Raw genomic sequence first — 19,434 nt, 5'->3', positions numbered from 1 at the left:
GCCAAATACTAGCCAGCCAGCCAGCCAGCCTGGCGAGTGACGCGTTTAAAGGGGTGTGTGTGCATGTTTAAAGGGGAGGGCTGCCTGCTGCATGTCCCCTTCTGCCACCGAGGTCACGGCTGTGTGTTGTAAATAAAAAGGATGGTTCAATTACAATAATCCCAGTCTCACATTATATAAAAGAAAGTGAGAGCCATCAAAATATGTGTTACATTACAGTAAATGACGACAACATCTCACCATGTAATTTTACTGTTTATCTTTGCATACATCTGACCATAGAGAGTATATTATATTATTCTGTGTTTTTAAAAATTATTATATTATACTTATCATAATACTAAATAGCACATTTTCAAATTTTACATATTTGGTGTAGAGGATACCTTATATACCCCCTTATACTATACTATACTATAATATACTATGTATATTCTTTGCATATGTACATATATATATATTTTATATACATTTTTATTTATTGTTCTCATTACAACATGCAACAATCTATGTTCACTAATGTGCAATACATAACTATCTGTGCAATAATTATAATAATATTCAATAGCAGCCATGTAAGTATTTTATGTATCTATTGTACATTATTTTATTTCTTTAATATGCAAATTTGCTTGAACATTCTTTGTGACTCCCCTGTCTGTAACTTAATCTGCTGTGATGACTGAATCTCCCACTTTGGGATACATAAAGTCTTATCTCCAAATGATCTGCTCTTGCCTGTAATATGATTTTTTAAATTATGTTATGTAAATATTTATGTCATATTAAATGCTGGTAAATTAAGTGCAAATGCTGTTGCATCTAATATATTCCAAAATATTTGTCCAAATGTTATTTTTATCTAGATCTACAAGCTTTTATCTTCTGTAATCAGTATTGGCTGAGCACTATATTTTCCATTTCCATTATTTTATGGATGAATAATTTAAACATGGTGGAATGTAATTAAGTATTTATTAATTTAAGTAATGTACCTCATTACAGTTCCGTAGTACTTTTTCATTTTATACTACATCGCAGAGGGAATTATTGTGCTTTTTACTTCACCACAGCTTTAAGTTCCAGTTACTTTGCATATTTAATTTAATTTAGATTATGAATACAAAACATAAATAGATTGTATATTACTATAGGTTTATCTACCCAGCAATAAATAAAGGAATAGAAATAAGCCATTAACCAGCTGCACCATTAGTGATAAACACATAAATATATTACTAATTATAATCTAGTAATATAATATGTAAGTCTGAGAAGGGCAATTTTATATAATGAGGACTTTTTGTAAATTTTGCAGTATTTTTATCCTGTGGTAGTGCTACTTTTACATATATTAAGTAATGTATCTGAGGACTTTTTCCACTGGCTATGTGTAAAGATTCTGGCTACATCAAATTAAAATGCTGCCAAATTTAGTGCAGATACTGTACGTCCAGTGTAATTTGATTATGTTTTTTTTTGTTATGTTTATATCATCTGTCATCAGTATTGGTTAATTATAATGGGGGCACTTTGTTTTCCATGATTTTATGGGTGAATAAATGTGACCTTTAACCTCGGTTGAGGTCATAAATGGCCGTGGCGAATGATCTATTTGAAACATAACATTTATTCAGAGAACAAACTGGATTTAACTTCACTGTTATTATTACTAAAAATGTGCAATCATAAAAAAGAATCATCATCATGTATTTGAAATATGTCGGATGTTTTACTTTTTTTCAGCGGGATCCATAAATTAGGTCAGAATGTTTGCATTCTTCCTTTGAAGATGAAAAACAAAACAAAATGGAAAATAAATTTAAATAATGAAATATGTCTACTTATGACTTGAAATAAATATGCGTTACTCATAAAGAGAATGTTTAAAAAGGTTAAAATATAGATATATTGAAAAAATGTTTTTTAATGTTTAATTGTATCAGACTAAATGTTCAGTAAAGTCTCATTCTGTTTTGATTAGTTTTGGCTTTGTTGAGTTAGTGTTCATTCTTAAGCTTGTGCTGGTAGTGAATGGTCTATTTGTATTCAGGGTATGAACTGGATCTAACTGGCAAACATCCACTGTTATTATTACTGAAGTGTAAAATGATGAATGATCTCTTTTCATGAGATAAGATGAGGGTCTTGATGAAGATAATCTTAAAACAATGGGGAATATAGTCAACGTATCAGATGACTGATGACGTCCTGTTCCTTCAAAATGTGTACACATGGTCAGTCACCAAACTCATGACTCTAATTTAAACTAAACTCAGGCCTGACAAAGTCCTCGAAAGCAAATGAAGGAGGAATCCAATGTGACTGTGACTGAATCCTATTCTCTTGTTATGGATGTAGGTTAGCTAAAAGGCAGCGGGGGAAGAGCTGATACATGCACAGCCCTCGTATCAGTGACTGATCAATAACCTCACAAATCCCTTATTCACATGATAACTTTGGGGCAGTGCAGCAGTCAGTGGTCATTAAACTGTATAACTCCAGCAGGAAGTACAACGGAAACATCAGACAATGAAAACAATAACATCAATGTGCAATGTTACTTTTTTTAGAATCAGTTCCAATAGTATTTTCTATTTTAGGTTACTTATTTTACCAAGTGTATTTTTACTGTTATTCTTGTAGCGATACTCTTTATACACTTTACATGTATTGTTGTTTTGATTGATATTTACTCATATACATGCATATTCTATATGTATTGTAAAAAAAAATTTAAGATCATATTTTTGGCCATTTTCATGCTTTATTTGATGGTGATAGAGAGAATGAAAAGGGGAGACAGAGGGGGAGACATGCAGCAAAGGGACCTTGACAAGGACTGAGCCGGAACGCCCCATGCATTGACATTTTTTAGCAATCTCTGGCACCAGAATTATCAGTATTAAATAAATCTCTTTTATTTGATCTTAATCTACTCTTCCATTAGCTGCCCCTCAATCAAGATCTGCGGGAACAAATTGGTTAAAGTTACAGTCCCCTTGCAGTTTGTAGTGAGAGATTGTGAAATAATCCTGGCCCTAAAGATCACAAAAGCTCTTTTGGTCCAGAATCCATCCAGGGTTTTCTCTCAGCTTAGAGACCTGACCTGTCTCTGCCCCACTAACAAACCCAGCTGCCACTCAGTGAGAGGTAGAGGTGAATCCGGCTATAACCAACCAGGTACATTTGGGACTTTATCTGTTCCTGCTTTTATCACCCGTCCTCTTGCTAGCACTCTCACTGATCTGTCCTGAAGCCTAATTGTGTCTGCATAGTGTCCTCTGTGGTTTTATATCTGTCCATTATCGGCCCTGTCCAATTTATCTCCACATTTCTTCAGTGTGCGTTGTCTACTCAACAAATCCCTCTGTCTCTACCGAGCCAGTTGGAATGATCCCACTGTGAAAAAGAATACACAGAGGGAGAAGTGAGATGGGCTTCTGCTCTCACAGACAGGGAGTTCGGCCTCTCTGATACTTGAACAACCCCCCTGCAGTGTTAAAAATAACCAGCTCTTCATCTGACTGACCAGACAGACTGAGGCTTTGAGGGAGTATTATCTCTCTGGAGTTTGTTCAACAACCAGGCAGACAGAAAACATGCATGCACACACGCACGCACACACCAACAGATAAAGGGAGAACAAGCACAACAGATACAAAAAGAAAAAACTGTCACTGGCATGCAGATATTACATTAAGGAGCTGATACAATGATTTTACTACTGGGAAACATTCTTGGCCATTTTAATTCTTCCTGGACATGTTGTCGTGACATTCTTTATTTCAAACTTGTTGATCTTATGCTTCAATTTGACCAGATTTTAGGTGTTTACAAAATGAGATCAATCTGACAGCTGGTACATACACTATGGCTGCTCGGGTTAAAGCTGAAACCAAATGGTGGTGGGCAGATTTGTGATGCATCTGAAGTGTAAACAAATGTGTTTTGATTTTGGAAACAGATATTTCTGTTGTTTTTATTTTGTAATATGTCAGATTTTTCTGCCTCAGATTTGATGCCCATTAGTGTTTGCCTTCTTCCTTTAAAATGACAAAATAGAAGGGTTATGTTAATGAGTGCTGCAACAATTGGGTGACTAATTGATTCATCAGCTGACAGAAAAATAATGGCCAGCTATTTAAATAATTGATTAATCATTAAAAAGGCTTTTTTTGGGGTGCAAAAATCCCTGCAAAATCCTGTATTCAGCCTCTCAAATATGGAGATTTCCGTTTCTATATCATATAAAAATGTATAATCTTTGGGTTTTGGACTGACAAAACAAGACATTTAAAGAGAAAACAGCAGTCCCATTGCCCAAAGACTAAATATAGTATGATGGCTGTATTTTTTTAAAATAAGCCTGGGTGTTTGCATTCTTCCTTTAAAATGACAAAATGATAATTATGATAGTATTTTCGGTGTGTTCAGAACCATATCTACTAAGAATAATGTAGAAAAATAAATATAGAAACTATTATTTTATATGTTTATTCATGAAGTCCCCATTCAGTCAGGCCCGTCTTGCATGAATCTATTTATATTTTCTGGTTGAGCATCTCACTAGTGTGGCTGAGAAAAAATGAGAACATGTTATCTTATCTTAATGACATTTCATGCAAGTGACACATGGGCTATTACGGTATGACTGTTCAACTAGATGATGTAGCAAGCTTTGTAATATAATGTAATATAATCTTCTCCCTTCTTGACATTTCTAACTGTGTCCTATACTTTAGTGAAAAAAATCTCACCTGTTTTAATTATAAGAAAATGAAAACAATCGCAAAGCTGAAGAGCTGAACGCAAATCTCAAAATCTGCACTACTGTAAGCAACATCTGTTATCTGATGACCTCTACTGGTAAAAGGGAAAATTGCAGTCACCAGTGCTTAAAAAACAGCAACAGTACAAAATGTTGAAAAATACAGTCCTTTATTCAACATACAACATTACATGTCTGTTTGTGAATTCCCTTACTGACCGTAGTAATGGTGATGGTACATTATTGGCCTACAGAAATGTAAAAAAATACTTTTAAAATGTTGTGTCGTAAAAAAATGTATATAAAATGTGTCTCATGTTGAATAATTGAAAATAATACCCTTTTAAAATATATTTACAATAAACCCAATGGTGATACAAGACAACAGCTTCAATGCTGTTAGAATATGTACAACTAAATAGCTCAATGTGTATGTGTGCAGATAATAAATGCTGATTTTATATAAGTTAAATATGCAGGTAATGTGCTTTAGAATGTTTTCACTTAAGTATTTCCTGTATTTCTATTTTAAGACCTTTGTTTTTTGTGGCTTTGGACTCTGAAATTACACAAATGGGTTTTTCCCAAAAATGACCAGAGAAAGTCCAGAATTACATACTCCTCCTCTTCTCGATAAGATGAGTAATGTGTTTTTCCTTTATGTCATGAAAATAATGAATGAGCCCTGTGCATGTAGAACAGCCTTTGAATTGTTCCATGTTAATTATTCTGCTTCGGAAATTAATTTTAACAGCTGAGCAAAAATGATAAAAAAGGATTTGAATTTGACACTATTTTTTGGTCCTAATAGTTTTGTTTTTGGGGCCTTTTTTGTTTGACGAAAATTAGGGTACATAAAAGAAAAATAGCCTCAGGAGCTGGTCTAGACACTACAGCTGAAAGTCATATGGTTTTAATATAATGCAGCGATTGTGTGAATCATTAGCTCAAAATATGCTAATGATATGCATCTTGTGCTTTTGGAATGTGGTGCATAATCCCTTCTGGTGGTTTTAGTCGTTTGTCCCTGTTTCATCCCGGTGCTCTGCTCTAGATGTCCTGCTTGAGCTTCTCAATGCTGAAGTCACTGTCATGGTCCAGTTTGGAGAGCGTCTTCCTCACCCGCAGGGCAGTGAGGCGGGCTGGTGGGCTCTGGTACCAACACTCCTTCATGATCTTCCCAATGGCCGTTAGGATCTGGACACAGAGAGACAGATGTAAAATACCACCTGGCCAGCGCAGTGAGTTGAAACATGTGTGGCACGTTTATTTTCTGTCCAATAGAGTGTGTGCTCTACATTTATCCATTTGCAAGTCTATGGTCACGTTCAGACTGGGCATTACCCTCTGAACCCCAAGGCGTTTCAGAGCAGTTTTTGATCTTTTTACATTTCGCTCACTGTGGCCTTGTATTTCACTGCAATAAATTACTCCTCGATGGAATCAGCACAATCATGGCTAGAAGTGGGAACAACTCAAAAATGTCTTTTATGCAGAATAACAGTGATAATGACATAAATCATAAAAAAAGTAGTTCACATTGGATTTCTTTGATAAATTATTTTTAAAAAATTGAATAAAATGGAATTTATTTACACTTTTCCAATTGATCACATTAACATATGAGAAAAAAAAGAGTCTCCACATGCTATAAATATTAGTTTATTATATTGCATTTTTACAACCTCTACTTGCAACCTCTCCTGTCCTCTCCTCTCTGCTCTGTGTAAACACATTTTCAGTGAATATTTGTCATGTGACCGTTCATCTCAGTGGAATCAATCATGGCTTCACAGTGTCACTGAGGAGCAGAATTTAATGTTTTTAACAGGATCTAGTTATTCCAAGCCGCTTGTTTTTGGACAGATTTTAAATGAGATATGTAGAATAAAGTGATTTCATTTTTCATTTTAAGCTTCTATTTTGTTACCTTTTCTAACAGCGACTATCGGAACATATAATCCAGAAGTTTAAATTTTGACGACAATGCCTGTTTTGTTTCGAAAATATGTTGAGAACCGGTGCCATGATTTTTGCAGCCCTGGAAAATATTGCTGCTTGTCTGTGTGTGCATGTATTGAATGTGTGTGTCATCAGATGGCTTACAGGATGGGAATGGAGCCTGTTGTGCAGACTGGGCCTTTGCTGGTCCACACACACCACCTTCTTCATCTCCTCAAAGCTGGGATCTAAGGGCACCTGGTCAAAGAAGGGAGGCCGGTATTCTTCTACGATCCCTAAAACAAAGAGGAAAAATAAGAGTATTCTGCTCAGCTAGAGAAGAAACTACAGAAGAAACTAAACAGTCACAACAGCAGTCTTGGTTGTGGGATTCAGTGGGTGACTGTTATGTTAAAGCTGCAGCGAACAGGATTTAGTGGCATCTAGAGGTGAGGTTGCAGACTGCCTTCTCTAAAGCCTGTTGTTGGGTTTGTTTGGTGTTCTGGACTACTGTGGAAACATGGCAGTACAAAAAGAGGACCAACTCCGCATGTAAATGTGAAGGGCTCATTCTAAACTAACAAAAACACAATGCTTCTTAGTTTCAGGTGATAACATACTAATTAAAACATTAGTTGATTATTATGAATATGATATTCCATTTCTGCCAAGAAATCTCACTAGATCCTACACACTGGCGCTATAACCACTGCTGGCAGGGGCTATGTATTATGTACTTATGAGATATCCATATTTCAAAGTCCTATTTTATAGTAGGCATGAATGTTTGGAAACGTGAGGTCAGAATCCATAAACCAAATGTCTGATCTATGACCTGTTAGGAAGTGTTTTATGTCAGGAATAATTTGTGAAGAATAGGTAAAATATTTGAAGAAAGCAGACAGTAAACCCCTTATTTACCCATCATACATTTACAGAGCATACATTTCTCTTCATCCATCTCTGATATAGCACATGTAGAAATTGAGATAGTCTGTAGTGGGAGTTGTGTAAAGCATGTTGGACTTAACAAGACAGCAGGGAAAGATATCAATTCCCTGGCTTTTACACTGGGATGGAGCTCAGCAAGGGCCGCTCAGTGCGTATGTGTGTGTGTGTGTGTGTGTGTGTGTGTGTGCACATTTGAGCATGGATGTGTGCTTGCATTTACAAATTGTGTGCACTGGCATCTGGACTATGTTCAAGTGAGTGCTGACACCAGATAAGACTGTTTATAATTACTGCAGTGCTAATCATGAGAGAGGATAGTAGAGACAGACACAGACTAGGAAAACACTGGACTGCTGAGAGACACGGGACTGACTGCTTCTTATGTACACAGAGCCAGACAGACATCGCAGAGAAAACACATTTTTAACATGATGTGCCTGAGTGGATGGGTAATACATCAACTTTTGAAAGATTTGATATTGTATAAAAGATTATGTGTATCATTTTCTTCCTGAAAAATCGTCAAATATCTCTGTAAATGACTGTTATGGAACATTATTCAAAAAGGCAATTATCTTCTTACCATTGACGATGGTCCTGCGGGTAATTTCCCAGAAGACCAGGCCCAGGGCCCAGATATCAGTTTGCTTATAGGACTCAAAGATGTCCATACGGATAGTCTCATCCAGCACTTCAGGGGCCATGTAGCGCTTGGTCCCCACACGAGGGTTGTTGCCCACATCGAGGTAGTCATGGGACTGAGAGTGTATCACAGCCAAACCTGACGACGGAGTAGGCACAGAGAACAGATGCAACCTTTTAATTTACTGTGAGGTACAAAACTATCAAAATGAGGTTGGAGCCTGGCAGACAGGGATTTTGCTGTCAAATCCTCACCTAGGTCAGCAATGCAACACTGTCCGTTGCGCTTTACCAGGATGTTCCGGCTTTTCAGGTCTCGGTGGGCAATAGCGGGCTTTTCCTGGGAGCTGACAATCTCAGTGTGAAGGTGGACCAGGCCGCAGGCCACAGACAGGCACATCCTCAGGCAGCTCTCTGGCTCCAAACTGCTGTACTGCAGGAAGTCGTAGAGTGAACCCAGCTCATGAAAGTGGGTGACGAGCCACAGCTGGGTGCTGGAATTCTTGGATGTCATGTCAGAGGCTATGAAACCTAAAGCCAGAGAAGGAGATTGCTGTTTCAGTGTCTGTCTTTTGGCCGAGACCCTACAGACAAAACATCGCTTTTTCATGCACTGGTCACTTTTGAGATTCTGGGCAATTTTTCTTCCCAAACACGTCTTCTGTTAGACAAGTGGAAAGAAATAATCCAAAATACACATTTAGATGTAGATATATAATAAAAACATTTTGTCTAAAATGTAAGTTCAAGTTCAAGTGAGGCAGTTATCTGCTATGCAAGTACTTTTTCTGTCAATATGGCACTGTTTTGATTACGAGTGATTTTGTTTCTGGCTGTTGACAGTATTTTGTGATTTATGGATATCCAAAGTTCTCCCTGTAAATACCTTTCAGTCGAATATGTCAACAAACACAACATAAATTTGAAACCTGGCTTCATCCATTGTAAAGTTCAGCAAATTATTTCCATATTTAAACATAAAACTTCAGTTAACTTTAAGACAATTCTTTTTAGTGATTTAGAGTAAGTAATCAACTGGGGAAGTTTCATGGTGAAATCTATGTTTTCATTTTTTTTACCCTATCCACCTGCAGCATCTCACTTTAAAATGACACCTCTCTTTGCTTTGGCACTTTAACCTGCTGCCGTACCCAGTATATTGTCGTGTCTCAGCTGTACAGTATTGTAGATCTCGGTCTCTCTGAACCAGGACTGCTCATCCCTGGATGAAAAGATCTTGACGGCCACACTCTCCCCCATCCAAGTTCCCCTCCACACCTCCCCATACCTGCCTTTACCTGTAAAACAGAGGGACACAATGATACGACTGCAAAGTGACAAACAAAACAGTGCAAAGAAAAGCAGCAGTAGTGACGAAGGAGACTGACCGACACACTGGACAAGAGAGATTTGTCTTGCCATAGTCCTTTGGACCAGATAGGGTAGCCCGGTCCCACTCCCTGATGTACAAAACTCATCAAATATATCCTGAGGGAGAGAAAAAATCAATAAAAAACTCTAAACTCTAAAAAACTTTTTTTCATATTGTGTCCGATGTTAAACATGAAATGTCTCTTACCCCGTATGTGGGGTCTTCTCCATTAGGGACCTTGATCATGGTGACATCCTGCTCTTCAACATTTTTCAGTCTGCCGTGTGCATGTCGGCAGCGCAGGAACAGCACCAGGCCACACACACTGGCAGTCGTGATCAACATCAGCAGGGACAACGTGATCCACAGCTCTGGACGGGTGGTCTCTGAAGGCTTTTCTGTTGGATCTGAATACACAAACACACTTTTGAGTTGTGGAACCAGGTGTGAACATTTCAATACACTAAGGAGGAGAAATATGGAATTATTTCTGATTCAAGTTAACGCTCTGAACAAACATGAAACCTATGTTTTCTTCAGAAGAACGCCAAAAAGAAACAGTTTATCGTAGAAAGAAACTCTCGAGGCATCATTGAAATTTGAAATTTCCTTGAACGGAAAATAGGTCATGAAAGTTTCCATTACAAAAAAGTAACCAAAGTTAAGCTCAAAATTGTGATATTTCTGTCAAAATCACTTTATTCTACAGGTCTCATTTAAAATGTGGCCAAAATAAACCATTTGGAATAACTACATCCTGTTAAATATTCACTGAAAATCTGAAAATTTACACAGAGCAGAGAGGAGAGGGCAAGATGAGTTGCAAGTAGAGTAGAGAGTGAGTAAGGCACTTGGAAAAGTGTTGGAATTAAATGGAATTTACATATCCACTTGCGTTGTTTTTGAGTTGTTCACACTTCTAGCCATAATTGTGCTAATACGACAGAGCAGCAGGACTTATATATAAAATAAAGTGCTGTGATATACAAGGCCACAGTGAGTAAAATGTAAAAAGAACAAAAAAACTCCCTAAAACTGCTTTTATGTTCATCATCATGAGTCCAAAAAAGGAAGCCTCACAGTTGCCCTGACTGACCACAAGGAGGAGCCAGTTTCAAGAGGGAAGCTTTGATTCCCATCAGTTCAAAAGTAATGCAGGACTGAACTGTGCGACTGACGAAACTAGGAGGCTCAGATTGATGGATGTGATAGAAAAGTATTGTAAAGCAGAAGCTTCGGGTACTGACCAATATCTGGAGGTGGTGTGGCGTTGGCATTGCACAGGCTCTTGAAGCAGCAGGAGACATGGAAGCGGTCAAAGGAGGTGAAGCACTGCTCCCTGTAGTTAGCTCTGGAGAAACATCCCCTCTCCTCATATCCATGCACCCATGTGTAGAAGCAGATGTCTCCTCTGCAAGTTCCATTCACGCATGTGCCTTTGGCATTCTCGCATGTACACAGCAGCTTCTCATCGTCATTAGAATCTGAAGCACAAAGTACACACAGTCATAGTTGACACAAGTCAATGGTAAATTGAGAACCCTATCAGAGACGATTTATCTGGAAAATGTAAATGAAAAACGAGGCCAAACACAGATCACATAAATCATTATTCAACGATTAGACTTTGGTTGCCTCAAGGGGAAACCCTAGTGGTAATAGAAGGAAATAAGTTAATGACATTTCCTGGCAGCCAAAATTCATCACATAGATCACAAAGGTTGTTTTGTTGACCAGAAGAGATATTTTTTTTTTGGGATACAAAAGAAAGTTAACGTCTGAATGAATAAATGTAGAGGTGTGATGTTCATAGTGATCGGGTCCTTTTCATGCACACTGTAGCATAAAACCTAAGATGTCTACACATAGAAATGTGTGTGCATGGAAAAACTCTGCAACAAAGGCATTCTCATTCATACGTTTACTGTCTGAAACAAAGATGGGCAGGAAGGATATTTAACCAAAGAACAAAGGAGTGTAAATCTGACTATTTGTTAAAAATGGTTAAAGTTGTATTATGAAATTTTTGACCAGACAAATGTAAGCACAATGTTCCTCCTCCAGGTAGGCGGTGTGCACTCTGCCTGTCTGAACTTGTTTGCTGTGAACAGTTACCTATTATTTTCATATTGAATCAAACAGTCTATGTTTTTGTTCTCCTGCTCACACAAAGAACTTAAAGCTGCATGATCACTCTCCTGCCGTGCTAGTTGAACTCTTCATATTACAGTCACATGATTCATTGTCAGAATAAAAAAGTCTCTTTAAATGGAGCTTCAGTGTCTACATCATGATTTTCTAGGAGAGACCGAACCATTCTACATTTAACACAAATGCGATAATCATGTGCTGCAAAAATGCTGAATCAGGGTACTAGCACCTTTTTAGGCCCAATTCATGCGCATTTGAGCTTGAATTGAATTGAAATAGCAAATGCTCTTTACAATCCTGATCATTTTCTACATTTGATTATTAACTCACCTGCATGGACAGCAGAGATCCACAGAAACGCCCCAATTAGCACCACTGTGAGCAGAGCAGAGCTTCCCATCTCTGTGAGACAGGAACATAATTATTAACAGTTAATATAATCAAATGATGACAATTAGAATTAGTCCTTATGAAGGAGCTGTCATAATGAGAAGTCAGAGATTTAATTTGGGGCATTATAGAAAACCAAGTCCCTGACATTTCATCTGCTGTGTGATTGGAATTTACAGACTAACTTAATTGTGTCTGTGAGGAGTCCAGCAGTGGTAAAAGTCGACTCTTTGGCAGAGGAAGCTATGAGGTCAAAAACAACAGTCAGAGGGCCCAGCCTGTCTGCCTCTGCTGTAATTGCATTGGGTGGGAAAAGGGGGCTTAGAGGAAGGAGGCTGTAACAGCGCTCTGGAGTGTTTGTGTATGTGTACCGAGACTGCGTGTGGGGCTGTGCTACCCTGGCTCCAGGCCTGTCGACTCCTCGACTACCCTGCTCGCAGAGTAAATATTGATGGCTACGCTTCCTGCCATTGAGTGGCCCCACCCGGCTGGCCGGAGAGACTCAGGTCTGCTCATTGTTTAGGGCTGCACTGCTGAGGGTCACGCAAGCAGGAGGGCTGCCATGCACAGTTCAGCTTTTGTCACTGCTCAAGCCCTTTATAGTCTGTTACTTGACAGGTGAGCTCACATGTTACATTTAATTAAAAATCATTAGTAAAAGTAACAAAATGTAGTTTAGTATAGATATTATAACAAATACTGTTATTTAAATGCGATATACACAGTTTTAAGTACACTGTAAAAAAATGTCTGTAGATTTTACGGTGATAAACTGCTAAACCATGACAGTAAAAGACCGTATAATCATCAATGGGTTAATTCAGTTTCAGTCACAATGAAACACAGTGTATGTATATATCAGCCAAAACAGTATTTTTTACAATTTAAAAATAAATAAAAAATACATTACTCCACTGTAAAATACACCGGCACCATGTTCATAGCAAAAATATACTGTAATATATATATATATATACACACAAGCCATCATTTTTGCATTTATTTTTTGTAAAAATACTTTTTCTCACTGTTAAATGTACTAAACACCATATCTCTAACAGAAATATACTGTAATATTTAATGGTAAAATCTTTTTTGTCAATTATATGGCAGAACAGCGTTTATTTTGATGGAAAAACTTTTTTTTTTTTACGGTAAAATATGGAATAAAAGGGCAATCTTGAACGTGAAATCAACAGTGCTTTACCGTAATGTTACAAAAAGTTGCACCGCATTTATTACGGTAAAGTTCTGGCAACCACAGCTGCGGGTTTTTTACCGTAAAAACAACAGTTTTTTTTTACAGTGTATATAAATAATGCATGTTTCCTAAAATCCTCAAGTTTACATTCTCTGCATAATTTAGAGTTCTTGTGATGACATTTAAATCGATTTTTGTAATCTCCCTTACTTTTGCTACCAAGGAATTATATCAACCATAAAAATGGTACATTTTTCACCATGCCTTTAACGTTATGTCTAAAAAAGCACATAACAACACAAGCACTCACAAAAAACCTGAGGTCTTTGAAAGGTCTTTCTTCACCATTGTTTAGCAGCAGTATTCCTATCACTTACAGGGCATATGTTTTGGAAACACTGTTGTCTGAGAGGTGTTGAGTTAGCTGCAGATTAGCTGGCTAACATGATTAGGCACCATTTTCTTTCATTGAAGTGATGATTAAAGAAGCTGCCAGCAGATCCTGGTAAATTCAGAGAGCAAGGAGTAATCTATATTATATGAAACACCTGAGGTCCATCCTGTAACATCTAATGTGGGTATATTAAATCCCAAATATGTGCAAAGAAAGGAAACATAATTGTTGATGCTGCCACCTACAGCTGGCACATTTCCTTTTTCCTGTGTCACTGCCCAAAGAACAATGCAGGATAACACAGGATACACATTTTGGGAGTTCTTGTGTTTCCTTGCAACTAAGCCAAATACCTCAATAGATTTTCAAAGTGCATCCCAAATGTAAGACTACTCACATAAGCCAACTATTTTACTCGTAATGGGACCATAAGTTCAAACTGAACATCATGCTTTATTAAAGAACACTAGAAACTATAGATTGAGATCATAACCTCATTAGGAACATCTTCACTGAGGCATAAAATCAAGTGAGAAGTATGATAATTTTCCTATTGACTTACATTCAATCAGACTTCTTTTTCCCTGCTGATTTTCCTCTAGCATGCTGAAGGAAAAACAATCACACAAATCCGTTTCCAAAATTACAGCCTTAAAAATAACGAGATAGATACAACTCGATAAAAGTCAGACTCGGGTACAGTCATATCCATTCATCAACTTACCTACTTTTAGACAAACAAGTTACCTGTTTAACCTGTTTGGCCTTACTGAATACATTCAGACACAATACAGACTAATCACTGTCCCAATTTTCCTAAAAAAAAACAAAAAAACTTATACATCGAAACTGGATAATCTGAGACAGGCTGTGTAAATTAAAATTGAGGTATTCTTATAAAAGAAGATAAGCCAGATAAGCCCTTTCTGCAAGTGAACAGCACAGAATGTTTTACCATCAAAATCTCTTATAGACATCCTACCTCATAGTGAATAACCTCTGAACTGCGCACATCTGGCAGTGGAACTAGCACATGTCAGCACAATACTACGGATATCCTCCTTCAGTTTTGATGCATCTAGCGAGACATATTTAAGCAACTGCAGGAAGCCATGACGTTCATTTCATTAAGTCATGAAATGTCACTGAACAGAAACCAGAGCAGAGATCTGATCTCTGGGTGTGCTTGCTGCTTTCTTTAAAAAAATCCAATAATGGGTTACCTGTTCCCTTTTAAAATGCATTATATACACACATATAGTTGGATGTCTTGGAACATATTCTGAATGGAGTTCCCCACATTTATCAAAGTGTCAAATCAAGTGTCAAATCTCTGCTCGATAACCTTTCACATGATAAAACTGCCTGACAAACTATTTTTAGACTGTGTTCGCTGTGAGGCTCCAGCTCAGCGGATGGGAACCCTCTGCTCTCTGCTCTAACTCGCTAAAACCACAACATATTTTACCAAATTTGAAAAAAAGCACTTCCCGTGTCATGCAGCCTTACATGTCAGTGGTGGTTAATCTGTGGGTCCAGTGGAGACATAGCCTAAACACAGCTCCACCCACAGAATTAACTTATTTCCTGAACAGGCGCATGCCTGTGTCTTATTTCTCTAGCTATTACTTTTATCGTCCTGACATAGGAGAGAGCTCTAATCACACTCTCCATCGAAGGCAGCTTGACTTTAGACTCCAGCACACTTCCTCTTTGAGCTCTCTCCTGTTTGTCTCTGTTCTGCCCGATGGTACACCCTTGTGACCCAAGGGGAAAAGATCCATTGTCATCTCTTCCTCTCATCTACAGAGCTTAAACTGAAAGAGGCAGATCTCTCATTCCATCTGGATGACTGTGTGGTTATAGTGGTGGATGGTGGGGGCATGGCATAGCACAGCAGCCTCCAACAGCCCCTCCACTGGGCCTCATCACACCAAAAAGCCTTATAACTGTCTCTGGAAAGTAACTTAAAGCACTGTAAAAGCTTCTATTATGTGGTTTGAATGGCAAGAAGACATCACATTCAGTTCTTTTTAATGACATGGCCACATATTTAAAACGCTTGTGTTCTCTGTGCGTTTTAACTGGTAGAAACCTCTTGCGACTGTCTGGTAGTTACAGCGACAGACTGATTGTATCTTCATTTCGCAGACAAAGCTAAGCTTGGCAGGCTTTATGGCTCAGTTGCTGTCTGCATGCTCTCACATGCATACCTACGATGAATGCATGTCTGGGGAAGAAGAGGACAAGTACACCTCAGACGTACTGTGAACACAAAACTAGTCATCAATGCTTCAGTGCTTCCAAATAAGAGATAACAGTGACAAATACATGTTGGTGTGGATATGAGAATGTGACACCAGCACCCAACTGGAAAGAGCATGTGTGACTTCCTTTATGACCTATACACAAAAAGGGCAAACGTCTCCCCTGTGTGTGTGTTTATGTGTGTAGGATGGGTGAAAGAGAGAGACAAGCAGTGACTCATGGTCTTACATACAGACCAACATCTTTTGCAATTATAACAGTTTAGCACGGGTCAAGATTGATCAACTTTCACCCCGATATGTTTTTGAAAAAAAAAAAAGGATCTTGCGACATAGTACAGGCCAGTGTTAGAGGAAGGATTCAGATGTAAAACAGTGCCAATCCTTTTCATTATGCCTGTATATTCCACCAAATGTTTACCATGCAATGTTTGTATTATATTTTTCAGCACAACCGCACCTATATGACCAGATAGAGGGAAGTTGACTGCAGGGCTTGATGCTGCTTCGTTTTTACATTGTGATGTCATGAAGAGGGCATGTGATTTAATCACACCAGTGTGATTGGCGACTCCAGAGGGTTAAAGGGGCTATACACTGCTCTCATACAGTGGTTATCACTAATAACGCTTTCCCTACTAACAGCAAGGCACCACAGCCATTTTTTAAAGGACTTTTTTGCGGTGGCGTTGGCACTGTTTGGGTAGCCGCAGGCTCAGCCACCACCATGCTGTGTGAGCCAGTGGTTTTCAAACTTTTTGTGCCCAAGGCACACCAAAGCGCAAGCCAAAATCTCAAGGCACACCTCTATTCATATCGGTGAAAAATAGCCTCTATAACACGTGTAATGACTCTTATCACTCTGTGAATGTTTATTTTTCTGATGTATCTCACTCCAATAATCAGGGCTTTCCATTTGGACATGGAGTAGCCAGCCAGTGGGGAAAAGTAGCCAGCTAGGGGGGTCTGGAGGGGCATGGAGGACCTGGACTTTCACCCAGGAGAACAGGGTTCGTGTCCAATGTGAAAACAAACGTAAACGATGTGGTTTAAACATCACTGAACTTCTGTGCCTCATGGCTTAAGTCACTATGTCACTTCCAGTCGTCACGTCGACCTTGCAACTACTTCACTTCCAGCATTTCTGCAAATTTATTTACTTTTTAAACAGTCTTTTATAACACCTTACTAGGACGTTTTGACCTAAACCTAGATCGGTGGTTTTGCATCCTCGATTCAATGAAACTGCAGCCTTTTTCTTTTACAACCACATACCGTAAGTGTATGTATAGTGACGTGTGTATTATATTTAGAATGCTCCGCGAACCTTGATATGGGTCGTTTTGACCAAAGGCTCATATGGGTCATTTTGGGTTGTTTCAGCAGGTGCAAGTGATGTCGACTGCGGTCAGAGGCACTGCTTACAAGACAGATGGAGGCCCTGTGGCTTAGCTGGTTAAAGCACCTAACTCTTTTTGTGCCTAAAGCTAAAAAAACCTACGGCCGCCTAACATTAACCACATGTTTAAAATAGCATTTATTACATTTAGTTATGAGGACATGATCGTTTTGGCAATGCTGCTGTGAGTCATACTGCATGTATAGTTGGTTGTCCCAAAATTCCCGGGCACACCATTTGGGAACCACTGGTGTGGGGTGATTGATATGCTCTCTTGGATGCTGGTCTGGTACCTTGTCAATACGTTTTCACAGAGTCGAAGCCATTGGCTGGGGGGCACATACCAGCGCCCAAAGGCTGACATCCAGACACATAGCCAGGACAGAAAAATGACAGAAAAGAGAAAAATATAGACAGAGGGCATGGTCTCTGCGGATACTGACATCGCCACATACATCTAGTGGGTCATAATTGATTATATAGGTGAGGGATTATTACGAATGAGTGTCTTAGGTTTCAAATGTTGTATTTTATTGTAGTTAATTCCTAATTAACCTGACACATATGGCCAAACACAAACTCTTAAAAATGTATGATCGAGATATGTGACACAAAACATTTTATAGTTAATAAACAAACTTGTCAGCGCTATATGATTGACAAACTACAGCATGTAATATGAACACTGTTTTTACATCAGTAATTGGCATGTCTGTACTGCAGTGTCCTTTTAAATGCTATTATATCATATGCCTGCAACTACTTTATTGGCCTTTATCAATTTATCGGTCTACCTGCATGCAAATGCAGTTAGCTGCAAGATAAATGCAGAGCAGTAAAAACGTGGTGTACCAAACGTTTGCAGACTCAATTGAAAAAACTCAAGTAAAACAAATAAATTAAACACTTAACAGTACTTGAGTAAGCCTATGGACTAAATGCACTGCTTTACACCACTGAGTTCATTAAATGTAATTTATTATGCATACCCTTTTCCAATTACTGAGGAAACATCACAACATAAGCGATGCCTTTAGGAACAACATTCACTGCTGTTAATTTGCGTTTCGGTCAGGTAGGCCGCTTCTTGGCACCTGTTGGATCACATCTGGAAACACGTGGAATGATGTACGTCGCTGTCAAAGGTGACTTAAGTTGTAAGTCATAGCTGACAATGACACCCTGACGTATTCAGGAACCACAGCACAAAACATTAAAAACAATCACAGACAGAGGAAACAATGCGTGAAATCATCAGCCTACCTTTTATCTACTCGCTCCTTAACGTGACAGACGCGAACGCCGCACGTCTTCCATATCAAAGTTAATTGAAGTGTCCCTCCGCGGCCAAACGTAAGTCAAAAGCAGAATGTACGTTTAAAATACAGCTGACTCCATTTCAAGAGTGTAATAAATCGGTTTACTTTTCGTCTAAAACAGCTCAATTACAGATGTTCACATCCTTTCCTGCTTCAGTAACGACCAAGCGCCGTTTCTGGGAAAAGTTCGTCCGCTGTTTTCCCTCTTTGCTCCCAAAATGAAAACTCGATCAGCAACGACTGCAACCTCTACGTGTGGATGAAGTGAAATATAAAAATAAGAGCTGGCAGCTGAGTCCTGGCAGGACGACAAACAGCGGCAGCTATCTCATCTCGGTCCAAATCTGCGCTGATAAACCGACAACATCGTCGTCGGTTTGGATCCAGACCAGACTTCTTACGCTTTGACAACCTAACAAGTGAAGTTCTCTTTGTAAATCCTCTCCCAATAAGTATGGAAGTTTTTTGTTGTCGTCTGTAGTCCCGATCAAAAGGCAAGATTAGAGATTTTTTTTAAATAGTACGCAGCTTTGTCCCACCCCTTATTGTCCCGCACAGGGTCGGCTCTGCCTGGAATGTGTTCTCATAGCGGTTTTCCTGTTTCTTGCTAAACCTCTCATTTTCCTCTTTCCCCTG

The 19,434-nt window shown here is 38.6% G+C and overlaps 1 protein-coding gene across 1 annotated transcript; it reads right to left on the bottom strand.

Annotated features, from left to right (window-relative positions):
• Nucleotides 1–4,924: 4,924 nt before the first annotated feature.
• acvrl1 (activin A receptor like type 1) lies at nucleotides 4,925–19,330 on the bottom strand. The gene is made up of 10 exons (XM_059333741.1): nucleotides 18,743–19,330; nucleotides 12,159–12,230; nucleotides 10,925–11,161; nucleotides 9,885–10,084; nucleotides 9,694–9,793; nucleotides 9,457–9,603; nucleotides 8,561–8,836; nucleotides 8,247–8,444; nucleotides 6,878–7,008; nucleotides 4,925–5,968 (listed from the first exon to the last, which is right to left on the bottom strand). Exons 2-10 carry the CDS (start codon nucleotides 12,226–12,228, stop codon nucleotides 5,822–5,824), a joined length of 1,506 nt encoding a protein of 501 aa, XP_059189724.1. The 5' UTR covers nucleotides 12,229–12,230; nucleotides 18,743–19,330; the 3' UTR covers nucleotides 4,925–5,821.
• Nucleotides 19,331–19,434: the final 104 nt, after the last annotated feature.

This window comes from Centropristis striata, chromosome 5 (genome assembly GCF_030273125.1).
Source record: "Centropristis striata isolate RG_2023a ecotype Rhode Island chromosome 5, C.striata_1.0, whole genome shotgun sequence".
Classification (NCBI taxonomy): Eukaryota; Metazoa; Chordata; class Actinopteri; order Perciformes; family Serranidae; genus Centropristis; species Centropristis striata.
This window is presented reverse-complemented; position numbering and strand designations above follow the sequence as displayed.